Source organism: Gossypium hirsutum, chromosome D08 (assembly GCF_007990345.1).
Source record: "Gossypium hirsutum isolate 1008001.06 chromosome D08, Gossypium_hirsutum_v2.1, whole genome shotgun sequence".
NCBI lineage: Eukaryota > Viridiplantae > Streptophyta > Magnoliopsida > Malvales > Malvaceae > Gossypium > Gossypium hirsutum.
Window position 1 is genome coordinate 63,972,352 of NC_053444.1, and position 20,380 is coordinate 63,992,731.

The 20,380-nt window shown below is 32.7% G+C and overlaps 2 protein-coding genes and 2 long non-coding RNA genes across 6 annotated transcripts; 1 reads left to right on the plus strand and 3 right to left on the minus strand.

Moving 5' to 3' along the window:
- Window positions 1–1,994: 1,994 nt before the first annotated feature.
- Window positions 1,995–3,500, minus strand: LOC107933775 (protein NODULATION SIGNALING PATHWAY 2). The gene has a single exon (XM_016866059.2). The coding sequence runs from the start codon at window positions 3,498–3,500 to the stop codon at window positions 1,995–1,997; it is 1,506 nt and encodes a 501-aa protein (XP_016721548.2).
- Window positions 3,501–7,944: 4,444 nt separating this feature from the next.
- On the plus strand, window positions 7,945–9,626 carry LOC107933787 (uncharacterized). Its single transcript, XR_001693707.2, has 3 exons — window positions 7,945–8,074; window positions 8,516–8,591; window positions 9,409–9,626. It is a non-coding gene; the product is annotated as an uncharacterized lncRNA (long non-coding RNA).
- Window positions 9,627–12,187: 2,561 nt separating this feature from the next.
- LOC107933761 (uncharacterized) lies at window positions 12,188–14,796 on the minus strand. Of its 3 annotated transcripts, XR_005917004.1 has the most exons (7): window positions 14,271–14,796; window positions 13,996–14,051; window positions 13,644–13,766; window positions 13,437–13,554; window positions 13,288–13,343; window positions 12,869–13,118; window positions 12,188–12,661 (listed from the first exon to the last, which is right to left on the minus strand). It is a non-coding gene; the product is annotated as an uncharacterized lncRNA (long non-coding RNA). The 3 variants fall into 3 exon arrangements; XR_001693702.2 differs by having other exon boundaries at window positions 13,437–13,766; window positions 14,271–14,795; XR_001693703.2 differs by lacking the exon at window positions 14,271–14,796 and adding an exon at window positions 14,146–14,266 and having other exon boundaries at window positions 13,437–13,766.
- Window positions 14,797–18,393: 3,597 nt separating this feature from the next.
- Window positions 18,394–19,400, minus strand: LOC107933781 (uncharacterized protein At5g39865). The gene has a single exon (XM_016866063.2). The coding sequence runs from the start codon at window positions 19,133–19,135 to the stop codon at window positions 18,413–18,415; it is 723 nt and encodes a 240-aa protein (XP_016721552.2). The 5' UTR covers window positions 19,136–19,400; the 3' UTR covers window positions 18,394–18,412.
- Between the last annotated feature and the right edge of the window lie 980 nt (window positions 19,401–20,380).

Sequence of the window (20,380 nt, forward strand, 5' to 3'; positions counted from 1 at the left end):
GGAGACTTTTAGTTTGAAGATATTAAGACAATTGCATGTGCGTAAAAGTGCAAATGTTTTAAGTTGAAACCTCAAGTCAAAACTTTGGATGCTATTAACAAAGCTCCTATTTTGGATCCTATTTTGGTTTTTAGGAATCCAAAGCTCAGTTGCTGTTAACAACAATGCATCAGATGATGCAGATGAGGGTAGGAGAAAGGGATTTTTTTCTTTCAACCTTGTCATGCAATTTTTTTCTTTCATCTCTAATTTATTTCTCTTTGTTGGTTTTAAGTAGATAGGTTAACTCTCCATCTTTCTCTCTCAATTTCCCCCATTTTTCTCACTGCTTTATTAGTGATTTTTTTTTGTTCTTTGGCAGAAAATGAGTTGCCACAGCCTAGCAGCATGGGAAATAAAGCCCTTACTGTCAAAAGGTAAGTTTAGTTCTATGGATAATGATGAGATCGAGAGTTCACAGAACCTGTCTAAGCAACCCAATCTTGTTTCATATCTAAAAACCAAGCTCAATGCTCAAATTCAAGTCTTATTCAGCCAAAGATCCTAGCTTTCAAGCTAAAAACGATGAAATAAAATCAAGTAGAACTCAGCAAATCACAATTGGCCAATCAATACAATAGATAATTGAACAACTCCAGCTGTTGGCTGTGTTTTTGTCTGCAAGAAAACTGGATAAAATTGTAAAATAATAAATGAAAATATGGGCATTTTTGTCTGCAAGAAATCTATTCTGCTGGCTGTGTTTAAGCTGGATACATTTTTGTCTGCAAGAAATCTATTCTGCTGGCTGTGTTTAAGCTGGAGGTTTTACCTCCAGTTGGAAATGAGGCTGCCAGTGAGATTGAATTCTTCAGCTGCACCTCACCGTTGTTTCTCCAAACGTCATCACAGTGCAGGGAAAAAGAATATTCCCTCAAAATCCCATCTCACCATGGCTGCGTTGGCATCCAAAGGAAGCCTTAATTTGGTCAATTTTAGGAGATGTGCTTTTTGTTAAAATTTTGTTTTGTACTATACATAAAGTTCATGTTCTCTAATTGAATCACTTTAGTCCCTATATTTGTTGAATTTCAAAATTTCAATCTTGTACACTATTAAATAACTTTGTTGTGACAAATATATGGAAATAGAAAGGTGACATATTATTACATATGTGATAATATGTTTATCGCATTAGATTTTAAAAATAACATAAATTAATGAATTTAACCGTTACCAAGATCAAAACTTTTAAATTAAAAAATATAGAAAATTAAAATTATCAAATTAAAATATTACCTATTTTAACTAAAAATAAATGATAAGCAGACTCCAATAAATATTAGAAGACAAAGAAAACCGACCTTTGCGAGTGAGGCGAACAATTTCTTTAGAATTAGATTCAAGGGTGATGGTAGCTCCTGCTTCATGTTCCTATTGGGAAGGGATTTGTTGCTGATGTGTGGGTTACTAGATTAGAATTTGAAGTCACTGTCAATGTGTCCTCCATCTCTATAATTACCAGCATTATTACCATATTTTATTCTCTAAATCATTCATTCAGAACCAAAATCTCTTTCCAGAAAGGTTATAATAATAATAATAATAATTGGCTTGTTGTGAATATTAATAGGAGTTTATTTAGTGTTAAAATATTCTCTCAAATAATTATCTGGCTATCTCCATGGCTGATATAAATTCACAGCCTTTTCTCTGCAGGTAAGTTAGTATATACCATATGGTGCAATATTGAATGGTTTAGCAGATTGTGCAGTCTCAAAAGATATTCGGGTTTAAACTGATCATTGAATTTTATTCCCCAGCCTATGGAATTTAATTTCAATCTGTCGGTAACCATGAACATGGCAACTTTTAACATACATCTATGAACTTTTTTTTATTTTCTGTACTTATCTGCACAATGTTTATAAAACACTAGTGATTAGTTTGTCACTACAAAAGAATTGAGTACTGCACTACGTGATGTATACTATGCAAGTGTTCTGATTGTTACACTATGTCCAGCTAGACACTCTGACAAGGGGAGCTCCCATGTAACCCAACACCATTTCATTGTTATTCTGTCCTTCTGTTTTCACCGAACATGAACCCTCCGCTTGTCTCACCAGCTCCTCTGCTTCCAAATAGTTTTCCCAGCTCATCCTCCGAGGTTCCAAGCCGAGTTTCGTGAGGGAACACCCTGTACTGCAAGTTTCTTTCCATTGTTGAGCATTAACAAGGGAACAAAGATGGGGTACCACAAACAAACATTCCATAGCTATTCTTGCCTCTAGGAATTGAAATTGCTCCATGGACTCAAGCAAGGCCTGGAAGTAGACCAGCTGTGCTTCGAAGAATGAATCGAAACTCGTATCATCTGTCCATTTTTTGATACCAATTCCATCTCCCAAAGTAATGATGCCTTTACTTGTATCACTCCTAAGCAATGCCTTTGCTGTTGTAAGAAATTCCTCCACGTGCTTAACACTCCTCTGTTTTTCCATGTGAGGTAACCCAACCATACAATTGAATGCTAACCACTCGTTATCCATTTTAACCTTGCTCATTAAACCTTCTATATCCATCTCCTCTACCTCCATTCTAAGCCCAACAGTCTTTGCATGTTTACACAGCTGCTTCTTCGTCTCCTCGAAGCTAGTTGTAGCATTGCAACTGCCATCCTCTTCCTCCCATTTTATTGTGGTCAGCCGCAACGTTCTTAATCCTTGCCTTCCAAGTGTTTCGATCAAAGCAGGCCATTGTATGCCTTTACCAATATCGAAATCCACAATATGTAGTACCGTAGCATAGGCAGGGATGGATTCCAGTATGGCCGAATTGGCAGTGAAATGAGCAAACCTACCATAGGGGAAGATCTGATACAAGGCATTGAAGGCTGCATCGTAATTTTTGCTTGCTTCTTGCATTAAGTAGTTAGCTTGCTTGTCCAATGATAGTGTCAAATAAAATGCAAGTCGTTCGATGCTTTTGCCGGTCGGAGAGGCCTTTTCGTTTAGTCTCCTAATGATTTCTTGTGCTAGCTCCATCTGTTTGCTCCCCATGGCATCCCCACAAGCTTTCAATAGATGAAGAATCGATGTTTGGTTATCAATTTCCATGCTTTCATCAGGCAGAACCAAGTAAGCTTGAACCAGTGGGATGACATCCATGGAAACTTCACCCGACGTTGGTGAGAGATTCTGGCAGCTGACATCTTCCATAAACATCTGTTCCGAACAGTAGTTTTCAACACCATCAAGACTAAACTGGTCATTTGGAGTATCACCCTCATTAACCCATTGTAAGATGCCTGGCAAATGAGTGCTTAAAAAGTGGGAACTATAGGCTTCATCGCCATATGGAGTTGAAGAAGAAATGTCTGAGAAATCTTCAATGGAAACAGATGAAGTGGAAAACTTGAAACTATTAACTAGGGCATCCATGTCTGCCAAGCCAAACCCTTCATCTTCAATTGGTAAACCTATTGGATTGTAAGTTGGCCAAGAAGCGTGGAACTCCATTTGCATCTTCTTGGATAGCAATGTAAAATGAGATTGGTGTTCTCTTCCTTGCACAAAGAAGCTCTGCTATATATAGCCATGAAAAGAAAATTCATAAAAATTCTGCACATTGTTTTTTTATAGGTAGGCACTTTCTCAAGACTTCATCCTATTGAAGTTCCCTCTAAATTCCTCCCACTTCTTTGGCAGCTACTGAGGAAGAGTAGCGTTGTGTGTTTAATCTGATCCCCATTCAGAATATTGTGATGGAATATAGTCTCTGTCAAATGTTGTTCAGCTCAAGTCAAAAAGAAAATTGAATTTTTAATGAAGTCCTGTGATACAAGCTACATTATATCATACTTTTCAAAACTCCCCTCTAATGATAATTAAATAATGGGATTAGTTTATCCTCTTACATCCAAATCCCTTTCAAAGAAATTATATCAATTATGACCTTAACATTGACGTGTTTGAAATCATGCAAACCTATCCCATTTACAGATTATAGTAATTAATGAATGATGGTGAAAATTTTTTTAATTCACGTCATAATCAATTGTTATAAGTGTTATATGAGAAATTAATGGATATTTCAAGATGTGTATCAATGTCAATTTTTTTCAAGATTTTATTTATTTTGTATTGACGAAAATAGTTCAATGACAGAGTAAATTTATCAATTTTTATAAATAATTTATGCAATATCCCATTATTAAATAATGTATGTTTTTGGGTGTGTCATACAAATGAAATATCATAAGAAATCTCATGTCTCTTTATAAGGACATAATTACTCAAATGGATAGTGCAATAAATATAATTATTTAATAGATATCAGGCTCGTGGTTTTGACGTGAGGGGTAGGAATGGCTATATTTTCAGGAGCAAACTCTAGACGAATATGAAGCGTATGAATACAAGTTATACCTTGAAATGAGAAACAATTCCGAACTAGCTTTGTCTACGAACAAAGAAGCTATAAGTAATGCAATTATGAATCTCATGGAGAGTTCAATCCCGGCTCAGGATGAACGCTGGCGGCATGCTTAACACATGCAAGTTGGATGGGAAGTAGTGTTTTTAGTGGCGGACGGGTGAGTAAGGCATAAGAACCTACCCTTAAAAGGAGAAAACAACGAATAATTATGACCATTTATTAATAACCAATTGATATAATTTTTGGTTAACTTTTCATTTGATACCATTAAAATACTCTATATATTTTAAAAATATTCCAAATATTGAACTGAATAAAGGTTCCAAAGCCTTGGCTCTTTCCTATCAAGTATATGGTAGTTTTGACTCTAGTTTTTTAATCTTGCCAGCTATATCCTATGAATTTTTATTTTGGATTATGAAGAAACGATCAAACATTAAGAAACATCAAATAATTTTCCACGATTTATGTTTAGAAATTTCTTTAGGTAACAGGATAATTGCGTACCTACCATCCCTCTTTGTCATGACAGATACAGAAGCAATAATTTGCAGGTATCAATGTTTCATGATTGAAGACAAAAAATGGATTGTCTTATGTTATGGGTTCCTACAAGTTTTCCGAAAATTTTCACTTCCATGGCCATGGGGTGTTACATGGTCAAATAGCGTTGAAGATTAGTTATCTACGCATCTTCTAACCCGCATTTGGCTACAATTCTGGCCTCTACTTGCTGTCGTTTATGTTATTCTTTTTACCTAATGGCCGATGTTTTAATGCAGAGTTGATATTAACTTGCATCAAAAAACCACCATTTTATTTCACTTCCATAAGCAAAAAAGCAATTAAATCCGAAACCAGCTTGCCATGCTTTGAAAAAAAAAAGACCAGTTTTCATCTCTTCACTGTCAAGCATCCAAAATTTGGTTTCTTTTTACCAGAGTCAACAACATGGGAAAGGTTGTTGGGTGTTCAGTTCAGACAATGGAATGTCAAGAATCTGCCGACTGACAACAAAAATCCATACACCAGTGGTCGAAATCAGTTGTAAGCGAAAGTTTTAAAGTAGGAACTTACAAGTTTAGGGAACAAGCTATATCCATAAACACTATCAACACCAAATACGACAGAAAAGTGCAAATACAATTACAATCCTAGGCCCAATTTGCCCGGGGCCCATTCAGAATAAGCAGAAAACCTAGAAAAAATAATAAATAAAATTCAGTCCAAAAATAGTTCATTTACAATTGGCCCAGATCAATTTACTCAAAAATACAGACTCTAACCCTAAAATATACCAAGACCCAAAATACAAACCAAGCCCATTTATAAATGGCCCAGTACAAACCCAAACTCTAGCCTAAACACCTAATGGCCCAACTCAGCCCAAATCCCAACCTAATGGCAGAAACCCTAGCAACGAGCAAGCCCCAGCACCGCAGCAGCCCCAACTCCTCCGCACGTGCCAAGCCTCTGCCCCCACGCATGCGCCTTTGCCTCCGTACACGCCACGTCCCCAGCCCTGCTCTCCGTACTTGCAAGAGATGAACAAACGAGCAGCAAAAACAGACAACGGTAAAAAAAGGAGCAACAATGAGGGATTGACAGCAAATACTAGCAGTAAATAGAAAGTGTAAAATTTTTTAAAATTTCTTTGTCTCTATCCGGCTATAAAAAGGGCCGATTGAAATTTGTAAAAGGGGGAGGCATATTGAATACAAGAAAATAAAAAAAAATGTTCAGAGAAAACAAAAGCAAAATTTGAAAGGTGATTGCAGTGTTCCTTTTTTTGGTTTATTCTTTTCTATTTATTTATTCGACAATTATTCTCTAAAAAAGTAGAGGAAAAGAGAGGGAGAGGAGAACGAGCAATTGGAGTTGGATGGAGGTTACAGGCATGAAACAGCGCAGAGATGAGAAGCTTGCTTAGGTTTTGTTTCAAATGACAAATTAGGTTTAGTTTAGGTTTTTTATTTTTATTTTTTATGCTGATTATTGAAACGACGCCGTTTTAGGCCGCGACCCGATGACCCGACCCAGATGCGGTTAGATCCGCATATTCTGGCGTAGGGAGGGATATTTGCGCGACCAGTCCTTCCCTTTTCTGGTGTTTTTGAATCAAGTGCCTTCTTCTTTTCTAATTTGGCCTCGTATTCTGCTTTGGTTTCATTTCAACCCAGCATGCAACGCTGCGTTTTGGGGAAGCGGGATATTTCCCAATCGGGCCCCCATATAATACGCGCGTTGTAGTATGGTCCCTCACTTTTCTTTAATCTTAGTTGTTCCCTGTTAATTCGACTTTGTTTGTGATTTAATCGTTTTTGTTATTTAGTTTTTTTTATTAAGAAATCTATTGTTATTTTATTATCATACTTATACTTATTCTTATTATTGTATTATTATTATTTATTTGTTTTCTACATATATAATCAACTTTATATTTTTATAGAAAGGTAATTTCTAATAATAATACTTTATACTATTATATGTATATAATATAGATTTTTCTTACTATGCGTACATATATATTTAATAATATATTATTGTTTTCAAAGGATATTTTTTATGAATGAAAACCTTATTCCTTTTAAATTTGTTATCTTATTCTATTTGTTTAACTTTTATATTTTTATTATGTATAAACTATTGTTTATACTAGATTTTATTTATATAAATTAAAATGTAGGCATTCATTTTAAGTTATTCACTTTTATTTCATTTTGTTTTTTTTTAAAAAATCTTTTATTTGTTTCCTTAGTTCTATTACCAAATTGTATCAAATACTCATATTACTTATTGTTCTTATTGTCTTTTTCAGTTTTTAAATGATTATGAATTTATGAGTTGCTTAATTTTAATGTGGATGCTTGTATAATATGATTAAAGTCAATGTTTGTATTTGCCTATTATTTGTTAAATTGCCTCTAGTTTAAGTTTAAATTGTTATTCATCTTTTACATCATATATATTGTTATTCAATCATGTTCTCTGTAAGGACCCAAAAATTCACGAGCATCGAAAAAATATAATATCGGGTCTCTGTCTTAGTAATTTGAGTTCGAAAATAATTATTAGAAATATTTACTAGACTAGTTGTGTGTTTAATTAGGTTTTAGATAGGTGAATTTAGCTTAATTAAGAGTAATTAGTAAAAAGGATTAAATTATAATAGAAGTGAAATTTTAATTATAGATTAAAATAAATTAAAGGAAAATAATAGGGACCAAATGGGCAATTAAGCCACATTTGGAGGTTGAGGGAGCATAAGATGGTAAAAATCTTAGATTTTTTTATATTATTATTTATATAAATATAGAAATTAATTATAATGTATATTATTAAATTAATTATATTATATTATTATATTTTAAAAAAAAAGTTGATAAATGTATGGTGCATATGAAGATATGTGGAAAAGTGAAATACATATATTAATAATTATTACATATTTACTTATCATTTAAGTAAATAATATTTTATTATTATTGTATTGTTATTATATTAAACTAATTAAATAAAAGATAGAAAAGGAGAAGTAGAAACAGAAAAGGTAAAAAAAAAAAAAAGACACAGAGAAAGACGAAAACAGGGGAGAAAGGAAAGGGGAAGAAAAATAAAAGGAAAACCTAGGGATTTGAAGCTTGAAGTTTAATAGGTAAGCTAAATCAAGTCCTTTTCTCATAAATTTGATGTTTTTGAAATCCTAGAGTGAAATACTCTTGGATTTAAGTTGAAAATTTGAAAGATAATAGATTTTTTAGTAGGGTTTATGTTAAATAAATGATGGAATTGAGGGTTTATTTGATAGAATTTCTAGTTAGAATTGATAAAAGGGGGTTAAATTGTAAAGTAAGCTATAAGTTTTGAATTTTAGGGATTAAATTGAAATAAATTCGAAATTATGAAAATATGATAAAAATTAGATAGTTAAATGTGAGTTTGGTAGGAAATTAAGTAGTAAAAAGGTATGAATTGAGAAAGAAAAATATATAGGTTAGTTAGGATTAAATTAGAATTAAAGTAAAAGTTAGATAAAAATTTCAGCAATTAAATTGTTTTGTGCTAATGATTGTGAAATTATTTTAATTGTTCGTAGCTAATATCGAGCATGAAGCATCGGCCCAAAAAGGAAAAGAAAAGATCGTCGAGGATTAAATCCGAAGAGAATTCCGGTTTGTTTTACTATAATTCAAATCTATTTATTATTAATTGTTATATTTTAATTAAAATTCATGGTAAGTAAAATTAGGTAAGCAATTGGAATGATAATAGTGGTTTGAATTGAATTGAAATATGATTATATGTGATTATTTGAAATATGTATTGGTATTAAATTGTTAATTGATTAGAAAGTGGAAAAGTAATCTTGAATTGAAAATGAAAGAGAATTGAGAATTTGAATACCCTATTAACTAGTCGGGCTAAGTCGGATATAGTTGGCATGCCATAGGATTGGAAGAGTAAGGGATTTATCGGCTTTGCCGATCAGACACTTTATGTGTCGTATCAGGCACCTCGTGTGTCGTTTCAGGCATTTATGTGTCGCATACTGATCAGGTACTATGTACCGTTTTAGGCACAATGTGCCGTATTGGTGTGTTTGGGTTGGAATCTGTGTATCCGTCAAAGTCCAGATTGTTAATAGGGTGAATAATTGAAATGAGAAAATCAAATGAATTTGATCGATTGTGGTATTGAATATGAGAAAATTTAAAATTGCGGATTGAAACTGATATTGAAAATGAAATGCATGAATTTAATGTTTATGTAGTGATTAAAATTGCTACATGTGATATGTGATTGAGATTGAAGAATAGATAAAAATTGTATTGTTATTGTTAAATAATGAAAGTTTATGAATTAATTGATATTTAACAAACCGGATAGTTATATGCTCGGTAATTATAATTCTTTATTGCTATTATAATTTGAATTATGGTAATACCACTGAGTATAAAATACTCAGCGTACGGTTGTTTCCGTGCGTAGGTTGAAAAGGGGTCTGAGTCTCAGTTCAGCATCCAGGACAATCCCGACTCCTGCATAGAGATTTCGGTGATGTTTTCTTCCTTAAATGAAAGTGGCATGTACATAAGAATTATAATAGTTATTTTGGTATGTTATATAGTTTTGTTGTAAAGTAAGATATTATGTGTTTTGATGATTATATTAGTAAAATGGTAGAAGTTCTTTATGGCATTGGTATCGAATTGAAATGATTTGATTAGTTTTATGAGTTAATTAGAAATGATAATAGGATTTTTATTAATTAAGTTGTTATGTCAGTATGTCAAGTAAGATTTGAGTATATAAATGCCTTGATTGAAATACTGGAATTGGGTTGGTTATGTTTAGAAATTTTGCAGGGGGTTTTATGTAAAAATAAGCAGAAATGCTGCCGAAATTTTTATAAAAAAAACAAAAAAAATGAATGAAATCAATTAGTAAAATTTATATGAATTTATGATTTATTTTAATATGTTGGTTATTTATTTTGGAATTATTTGTAAATTGTTTGATATGTCTGGTAATGCCTCGTAACCCTGTTTCGACAACGGTTTGGGGTTAGGGGGTGTTACATTCTTTTTGTAAAAGTTGATCTTTATTAAAGCTTCATAATCGTGTTATTTCGTAATCCTTAAAAAAGGGGCTTGGCGTTCATAGGTTCTCGAGAGAATTGTACCCTAACTTACTGGGCTTCGATTCTTCTCGATGAATTTAGATAATCAAGCGCCCATTCTATTAAAACCATTTAGCTATTAAAATAAATTCTTAATATTTCAAAATATTGGATCCTAATTTACTGGATACGACATTTTGTTATCTCGATTTTAAAATAAAGGCAATGTTTGATGTTTAAGAATTTCGAGAAATTGAACCCTAACTTACTGGGTTCGGATTTCTCGATTGACTTAGATAATCAAATAACCTTCTTAAAACACATGATTTTCTTAAAAAGGGACAAATTTAATTTCAAAGATTGAATTGTTGCACCCTAACTTACTGAGTGTGATAATTTTTTTTTGGAATAAATGAATCTCATCATCCAATTCATTTTATTCAAATTTTTTTTCAAAGGATTGTATTTTAAAATCTTTTCAAATTCTCAACGCTAAGACATTAAACAATCGATTCGGTACCAGTTTTGGGCATTATGAGGGTGCTAACCCTTCCTCGTGCGTAACCGATTCCCGGACCTATTTTCTCAAATCTCGCAGACCTAAAATTTATTTTTAATGGTGAACCGATCACACCTTAATAAAAGATCGGTGGCGACTCCCACTTTATTTTCCAAAGTCGATCCCGTTTTTCCAAATTTAAAGGTGGTTTCGACACCTACTATTCTCCATTTCAATGTTCACTTTAATAAAGCTACAAAATTTAAAAGAAAAATTACAAAAAAGGTCATCTCTTGCAATCTTAAGCAACAACGCCATTGCTTGGGCGAAAAAAGAAAGCTACTCTAACTAACCCCAAATTTTTCCATTTATGGTAAAAAGAAATTTATAGGTGTGCAAAAAAGCAATACCATCATAATTAAATTATGAAACGCTCCGTAATAAAATTTATAAAAAAAATTATATAAAAATAAAATATGATATTAGTAGAAATGATAAAATTGAGATAACGAAGATGGTAATGTCTTAATTTCAAATTATATATATGTATTTTTTTAGATTTTATATAAAAATATAAAAATTAAAATACTCTCGAAATAATATTTATTGTTTCGTGAAAATAATAATTTCAACTTACTTTGCTTCTCAAAAACAATATTAAAGAATCTTACACCTTAGTTTCAAAATCAAATATCTTACCATCCCAAACTCAACATTTTTATTTACTTCTTTGTGCATCTACACGTATAAGATGGGCTATATGTTTAAATCCTTTCATTTTAAAAATGTCATATAATCTGAAATTATTTTGGTGGTGTTATCAATTGAACTTCAATTATTATGTCAAAAGAGTAGAAGGACTAAATTTAAAAGATTAAAAGTATAGTGACCAATTTTTAAATGTATAGAAAGTAGAGGGACACGAAAGCATACTTAGACCAACTTTTATATAATAATTGAATAATGGGATTAGTTTATCTTTTTTACATCAAAATTTCTTTCAAAGAAATTATCAATTTTGATTGTTGACATTGACGTGTTTGAAACCATGCAAACCCATCCAAGATATAGTGATTAATGAATGATGGTGGATCACGTTTGGTTCGCTGTATTGGAATAGAGGCGTAATAGCAATTCAATTGTTTGGTTGAATGTAATGGAATAGAGGCGTAATAGTATTCTTGTGTTTAGTTGAATGGAATGGAGGTGTACTAGCGTAAGAGAAAAAACTAAAATGACTAGAATACCCTTAGAGAAATTTGTTTAGGTAAATGATTATTGTTATTGTTATTAAATTTTAATAAGATTATTAATATCAATAATAAATAATTTAATCATATTTTAACATAATTATTATTAAATATATTTTAATTAAAATATATAATTTAATAAAATTCTTAATAATCAATATTCTTATATGAATTTACTAAAATCATAATATATGATACTATAAAATATAATTTAACATAATTATTATTGAATATATTTTAATTAAAATATCTAATTTAATAAAATTCTTAATAATCAATATTCTTATAACAAAATTCAAAGTAATTTCCGACGGCTAAAATGTTAAGACTACAATTGTGATTGTTGTGATTGTTGTTGTATGTGTGACTGATTCAAATTCTATTCTTTGCAAATGAATATGATTTGAATTGTTAGATGCACACTGACACTGCTATTGGAACAACAAACATGGTTTTTTTACAAACATACGAGAGTAATTTGATTGAATTCTAGTGCAGAGAATCAAAAGCCCAGATGGAACATTTTGTACTAACTTTTTAAGTACATAAATAAACCTTTAGAATCCTAGGATTAAACGAATATAAAGACAATAAAATTAAACATGGAAGGAGGGATTGTTCAAGGAAATGAATTCAATCTGGTTTCTTCAAGTTGAGACAATTATCTGCTGCTTGACTGAATAACTCCTGAACCTGTTTCAGTTCCTTCACTGGTAAGGAAATAATCAGAATTGTGAAGATCATAGATATGGAGGTTTCCCTCACAATCACCAACAGCCATGTATTTTCCATCTGAACTAATTGCCATTGACCGCAAACCTAGATTGCCAAAAGCTGTATCCTCAGTGGCGATCTCAAAACTTCCGGCACTCACTGCTTCAGGCAAAAGAAAAAAAGAAATTTAATCCAACAGTTGCAGGGTGGAAAGTACAAATATAAATTAACTTACTAAAACACATTTCAATTCATAATAAATCCAAAAAAAAAAAGATAAAGTGCCTGGAATGATAACTAAACAAATCTGCACATTTTAACATGCTTCCAACTTATGCTAGGACCTATTATAACTGAGGCCTTTACCTATATTAATAATCCCCTCTGCTTCAGTGATCAAATAATTATTGTCAGCATTATCCCTTAATAGATCAGGTTGTAAGACAAGATCCCATAACCTAACTGTGCCATCAGCTGAACAGGTTGCAAAAGAGACTCATCCGGAACATCCCTTCGCAGCACACATAAGAGATGGATCGTGCATTTTTTCACAACAGAGATTCTTGATATCCCATATACAAGCCGAATGAGAAATAAGAGCAAAGGACCTGGTAGCCTGGAAAGATACCAATAAAAGTTCACTTAATCAAGTTCTAATCTATAAATAAGCTCAAAATACCAACTAAAGGAGAAGACCTTAGGTTGTAACTAATTTTCTTGTAGAATTAGGTGGTTTCTTCCTCAGAACAAATAAAAAATGAATATCACTAATATGAAACAATCACCTCATTCTCTTGATGGAAATTCCATATATGGAGACTATGATCTCCATAGATCACAACTGCAAAAGAGAAAATTTGAAAATGTACCATTATGAGTTACAAAGAGGTGGAATATCAAGAGTAAAGAGAACCAGTTGAGTTAAAAAGCGCACCAAGCTTTTCTGAGATGAACTGACAAGCAACTGCATCAGGAAGAGTAGGGGCTAACAGAAAATTATTTTCACCAGCTTTAGGGCAAAAAAGATCAATTTCTCCATGGCATGATTTGGCCTTAGAGTACAATAGGCTTCCCACATATCCAAGATCCTCACCATTGAAGAGCTGTACTTGTCCGTTACTACAAGCACAAGCAATTAAACCTTAGAGTACAATAGGCTTCCCACATATCCAAGATCCTCACCATTGAAGAGCTGTACTTGTCCGTTACTACAAGCACAAGCAATTAACTTGCTGGATGCAGATAGTGCAAATCCTTTTTCAACCTGAAAGTTAATTTTGGAATGCATCAAACTCAAACGTGACCCAAATTGCAATAGTTGAGTTATATTTGATGCAGTTCTACACATCCATACCACATTCTGTAATTTAGAAGCTTCAGACCTCAGTGACAACTTTCCAGCTTAATGACTAACTAAAATCTTACCATAGTATCCAAATATGTTAACCTTAAAGCAGAACGAAAAAACATAACATCATAAGTCTCAAACGTACCTTTAAATCAACCGAATTTCTTAATGACAGCCCAGAATCTATTAGGCATAGAACTCCTGTACGTAAAAGAAGAAAGATTGAAAATTTTGACTATGTTTCAGAATCTCTAATCAATTTAACTCTTAAATACAATGGAAAGAAATTCGTAACCTGCATCAGTCAGTGCGTATATAGGAAAGAAACTGAGCAAATCGGATGAAGATATATATATTCCACGACTCTTCTATTACTGTAAACAAAATTTAGGATAGATTAGGCATCTAAACGCTACGTACCTTGGATGACGCTGGATCTGATTTCTTGAGCTTTCGATTAGTTTTCATATTGGAAAGGGAGAAATTGCTAATATTTTTGGAGGAAGTGAAGTTGTTTATGGTCTACTGGTAACGTTCGAACTTCGAATGAATAGGGATTGAGTATGGGGGCGGGAAATCTTTGCAAATCAAAAGAAAAGAAACTGAGCAAATCAGCAGAAAAGAAAAGAACAGAGGGAGCAAATCGGCAGAAACTGAGCAAATCGGCAGAAGCTAGAAAGAAGGAACAGAAGACGCAAAGGGAAAGCCGATCGGGAGGGTAAAACAGGGAGGGTAAATTGAAGCAGCACCTAAACTAAGCAAATCGGTGGATTTCACCGATTAGGTCAGTAATGTATTAGACCCGTAATAGCAATAGCAACGGATTAAGGGGGATTAAGTGAGGCCCACCGATTAGGGGTGTATTGGCACCAAAGATGATGTTAGTGTATTATCTCACACAAATCCAAATCAAAGTTTCTCTCAAATAATGATTACTTCTGTAAAGCCCGGGCAGTTTTATTTATGATTCTGTTTTTTGTTTTTATTATTATTTTTATTTACTTCACCTATTTGTTGTCGGTTTATTATTATTTCTTCAACATTTTATAATGAAAATGACTTTTAAAATAGATTAGTCACTGCCTATTATTCTTTTATTATTGTGCTTGTTTCTTGTACATTTTGTTGATTTTGTCATTTCTTTTAATTATTAGGTTTTTCATATTATTTTATTCTTTCTAATTTTCATGTGCTACATTTTTATGTTACTTCATTTATTCTAGTTGCAATTTAACTACCCTGTCACACCATCATCATTATACTCCATTATTTACGTTTAAATATTTCATTCATAATGTATTTTGCATCATTGCATTAGTGTTGTATTACACAATATGTTTAAGAAGAAAATATTTGTTCTCTTCCATGCGATACCTACATTCTATCAAGTACCATGTTAGTTCGTATTAGAATTCAAAAAGAAAGTTTTAAATAAGGCAATGTTTCGCGTTTTAGGAATTCGAGAAATTGTACCCTGACTTATTGGGTCTCAATTTTCTCGTTAAACCCAAATAGCAAAATATCCTTTTAAATTTCCAAACACAATAAATTTTGAAAATAAAGGCAATATTCTGTATTTAGAAAATTCGAGAAATCGTGCCCTAACTTACTGGGCTTCGATTTTTCTCGCGTTGATCCTAAATAACCGAATATCCTTTTAAAATTATAACAAATGAGGTTTGAATAAAAAAAATAAAATAATAAAAGGCAAGCTTACTCTCAAAATACGAGGTGTCGTGTCCTAACTTACTGGATGTGACATTTTGTTACTTCGAGATAAGAAGGCATTTTCCATTTTGATTTATTAGAGTAATTTTAAAATAACGCAATATAAAAAGGGATCGTATTTTTAAATTATTTTCGAGTTTTTATTTTTCGACACCAAGACATTAAGTAATCAATTAGGTACCAATTTTGGGCGTATCGAGGGTGCTAATCCTTCCTCGTGCTTAACCGACTCCTAAACCCATTTTTCTGAATTTCGTAGAGCAAAATCGTTGTTTTAATAAAAATTAAATCGTTTATTAAAAACAACCACTCTTCGAGGTGACCCGATCACACCTCATCGAAAAAGGATTGGTGTCGACTCCCGTTTTCGTTTTCGTTTTCAAAATCTAAGTCGACCCCGTTTTGTCAAAAAAATGTTGTCAACAACTTCCATCTTAAAATATATTATATTCTAGCTTTGATTCTTGTTCTATAATCTTGCTATTTATATCCTATGATTTTTTTCCGATTATGAAGAAATGATTAAACATTAATAATTATAATAAAAATAATTCGACTCGAAATTCGATCCCATTAATCTTCCTATCTAATAAAATTTTAAAGACTCTATGAGAGAGTGCATTCCAAACACGACTGAATAATCTTTTTCTTCCCCACTTCTTTTTCATTTCTGATGATACCATGTATCAACAAAGCATATTTATTTTTTGGAATTATGAATAATAATAAGAAGTAGAAGAATTGAATAAAAAAATTACCTACCCCTTTCGTGTATTACTCCACGTTTCCAAGTTTTCTGAAAATTTTTACTTCCCTCGTCTGTTACGTGGTTAAGCAACGTTGAAGAGGAGTTACGTACGCATCTTCTAACCCTCATTTGGCTACAATTCTGGCCTCTACTTGCTGTCGTTTATGTTATGTTTTTCATCACCGATACTTTAATGGCACCATTTCTTTTTATAAGAGACAGGGTAGGAAACTTACCTGTAATTCATTCAATTAATGCACCACAATTGATACGAAGGAAACTCCAAATTTTGTTTTTGTTTTGAACTTTCCTCTCGTTATCCAATGTCATTGAATTATTAGTAATTTTATATTTTGGTCACTCAATTTCAAAAAATTATAAAATAATCACTTAACTATTCGAAAGTTTATACTTTGTTGACTAGGTTGTTAAATCTTTAACGGACGGCTAATGTAGTTATTAAATTATTGTTTATCATTGTTATACTTCCCCCATGAGTGGGAGCATGCGGTAGGTCAGAAGGCCACTTGAGGGATGTACTCCACCTGTTACAGGTTGGAAGGTCGCTAGAAGCTTCACCCCTCGTTTTATCCATCTGAGCAGGTAAAAGGTAACCATTCGAGGAAACTAACCATCTGTTCCTCTAGGCATCCAACTTTCTGTTAAGGATGTGATCCTTTTTATCATCAAATCTCACGCGGGCTTAACTATTTCATACTCCAAATCACAACGAATGACGAGATATGTCCCTATATGACCAAACAGAATGTAGCCTTTTGAGGAAACTAACCATCCATTCGAAGAAACTAACCATCTATTCCTCCAGGCACCCGACTTTCTGCTAAGAACATGATCCTTTTAGTCACAAAACCCCATGAGAGCTCAATTGCTCCATTACCCCAAATTAAAACGAATGACAACATATGTCCCATCACAAACATCATTGTCTCATCAAAGACATTCACCCTATGCCTCTTGCAATTATGACTTGATTGCAAATCTAACACGTGAACGTCATCCTACGTAGGACCTTACCTATAAATAGTCCCCAATACGATGACGAGGGGATCGACTCTCCAAGATACTTGCCTACACTCTACCAACTTACCTCAACACTCAACCTTCATACTTTCTCCACTTTCACTCTTTGTAATTTTCGACTCTCTGCCTCAAATTGGGTGAACCGACCTTCATTAACACCACCATATTCTCCTCTATATCTCCTCATTATTATACACTCGATATCAACAATCATATGTAATATAATATATATTAGTCTCGGAGTTTCCATGTGACTTTAAAAAAAAAAGCGTGTTGGATGCCTTTTTATCTTTTAATGAATTAACTAAACCTATTTTCCCTACAAGTACTAAACTAGATCTAAGGATTTTCCTAAAAACAACTAAAACTAGGTTAGATTAATTCGATTTAAAAGTCACTTGAAAAGTATGCAGCTAATATATATATATATATATATATGATAAAAAGTTATTTAATGGTGACATTAGTAGTATATTAAAGATTTTACAGTAGAATGATTTTAAATAAAATTTTTTAAATAAATCATAATTATTTTATAATATTTTGAAGTTGAGTAATTAAAATATAAATTTTTAAATAGTGTAATGAATTGATGAGGACTTACCGCAAAACATTTTCTTGTAAAATGACTGTTGATTACTACATTTGTATGGTTTCTAACATCCAAAGTTCCGTTTCTCATACCAGGATCAGCATCGGAATTATTGTTGCATGTTCAGTTCACAAAATGTAATCTTCATAAACCAAGAAGAAATCAGTGGTAAACAAAAGTTTTAAAGCAGATTGCAATTTTAGTCAACAAACTATATCCATCAATCACGACACCAAATTACCTCAACCATTTACATCTTCATCATCATAAGAAACTCTACTCATTAACTGTAAATACAATTACAATCCTACTATTCTTATGTTCCTTCCTTTTTAGAGGAAAAAAAGGTCAGCTCTCAGCTCTTACAATCTTAAGCAATGAATCCATTGTTTGGACTTTGGACAAATAATAATAATAATAATAACTACATTAACTAACCCAAAATTTTTGCTTTTATGTTAACAAAAAAAAAAAAAAAAGAAAATTACAAGAGCAAGAAGGGCACCTAATTAGGCCATTTTCATTACAGGCCGTACAAGTCTTGAACCCAGATTTTTGAGTGTACAATTTACGGCTACCGTTACATTCGTTGCACAAGAGGAATCTGTAACCGCCGCGGACGACACAAGTGCCAGGTTCAGCTGCGGGCAGTCTTTCGACGATCTTCTTGAGCTCGCCGATCTCGTGGAGCTGTTTGATCTCCTCTGCCCCTCCCATGTATCTGCCGCCAATGAAAACCCGCGGCAAAGTCAAGTTGCTTTGACCCAGGATCCCACGCAATTCGTTTAAGAACCTGGAGTCCATCGACAGGTCCCTCTCGTCGATCGAGACTCGGAATCCATGGAGGATCGACCGCACGGTCTTGCAATCCTCGAATGTCGACCGAACCACCTGAAGGCTTGTGAAATAGACCACAACCCGCTTCTCGGCGCCCGGGATGGAAATGGAAGGATCCGAAACCGAATCCGTGATTTTCCATGTGCGGGCGGGGCCCCATGAACGGAGGAGGGAGTTGACGATTCGCACGCGGTAGAAGACATTGGCGTTTCTTTTGGAGGAGGCGGAAGAATCCTGTGTGCAAAGGTGTTGGATATCTTTGAAAGAAGAGCAGGAGAAAGGAGATGAAGTATCATGAATCCGCAATGGCATTTTCTTGTTGCCCCACGGTCGCCACATTTGAATAGAAGTTGAAAGATGAGATTTTCTTTTTTGCTCTTCAAAAGCTCAACGTAGAAATTGTTTAACCCTTACTTATAAATTTTTTTTTAAAAAAATCAATACAAATACATTAAGTTAAGCCACCATGGGCTAGAAGACCACTAATTTTATCTGCGTAATCCTGTTTTCCATTGATTAGTTATATCTCCAAATACTTACACTTTAGAAGTTATCTTGATTATGCAGCCGGTTCATCTTCTTTGGAACATGTTCCATAGTATCCGAATTTTCTTTCTCAATAATCTTAAGAAAAAATTTGCCCAATGTCTATTTTGAAGGACATTAATCACCTCTAAATTGTCATCACCTTTAAAAGTGTTAAAAAAAAACCATCAACCAATCAAAACATGTCGAGTGGCAAAAGTTGACCCTAATGTAGTTGTTGATTGTGGGTGTATTTGTCAAATGTTAACTATAATGTGGTCGTTGATTGTGGGTGTATCTGTTGATAAGCATTTGACTATGTTGACTAATCAATACTGATGTTGATTGAATAAAAAATTGTTTAAAAATATTTAAAATGTGGTAAAAGAATATTTAAGAAATGTAAAAAATTATAAAATAAATATTAAAAATTTTATAAAAATAATTAAAAATAAAATTAAGTTGTCAAAACTATAGAAACTGTAAAAAAAATATTTTAAAAATGTATAATTTCTTACATTTTGTCTCAAACTCTCAATCATTTCTCATATTTGTTTCTCAACCTATACTCCCTCACTCAAGCATTTCTCTCGACCCGAGTGAAAGATTTTGTTTGAAGAAATAGAAATATGTATCTGATTTCTACCTGTAATTGCCTACTGGGATTGGATGAAATCCATACAAGCTGGATTGTTCATAAAATAGATGAAATATTGATACAATCCAGTACCACATCTAAAATCCATATTAAAACCCACAAAATGAAAAAATAAAAAACCCACCGTTAGATCGTCAAGCTAGATCTGACGAAGGGCTTGGAAGAGATGATTTTAACTATGAATAGGAGGTTGTTGATGTGGTCGAAGGTCATTGTAAGCTATCATCAATGGAAAAAAAATGGAATTTAGAATTAACTAATTATGTTGAAATTTTTAGTTAAATAACTTTGTAGTTTTAACTTCGATTTAATTTTTGTAATTCTTTTAGGAGTTTCTAATATATATTTATTCTTTTAAAAATTTTAAATAATTTTAATTCTTCTTTTACATTTTAAATATT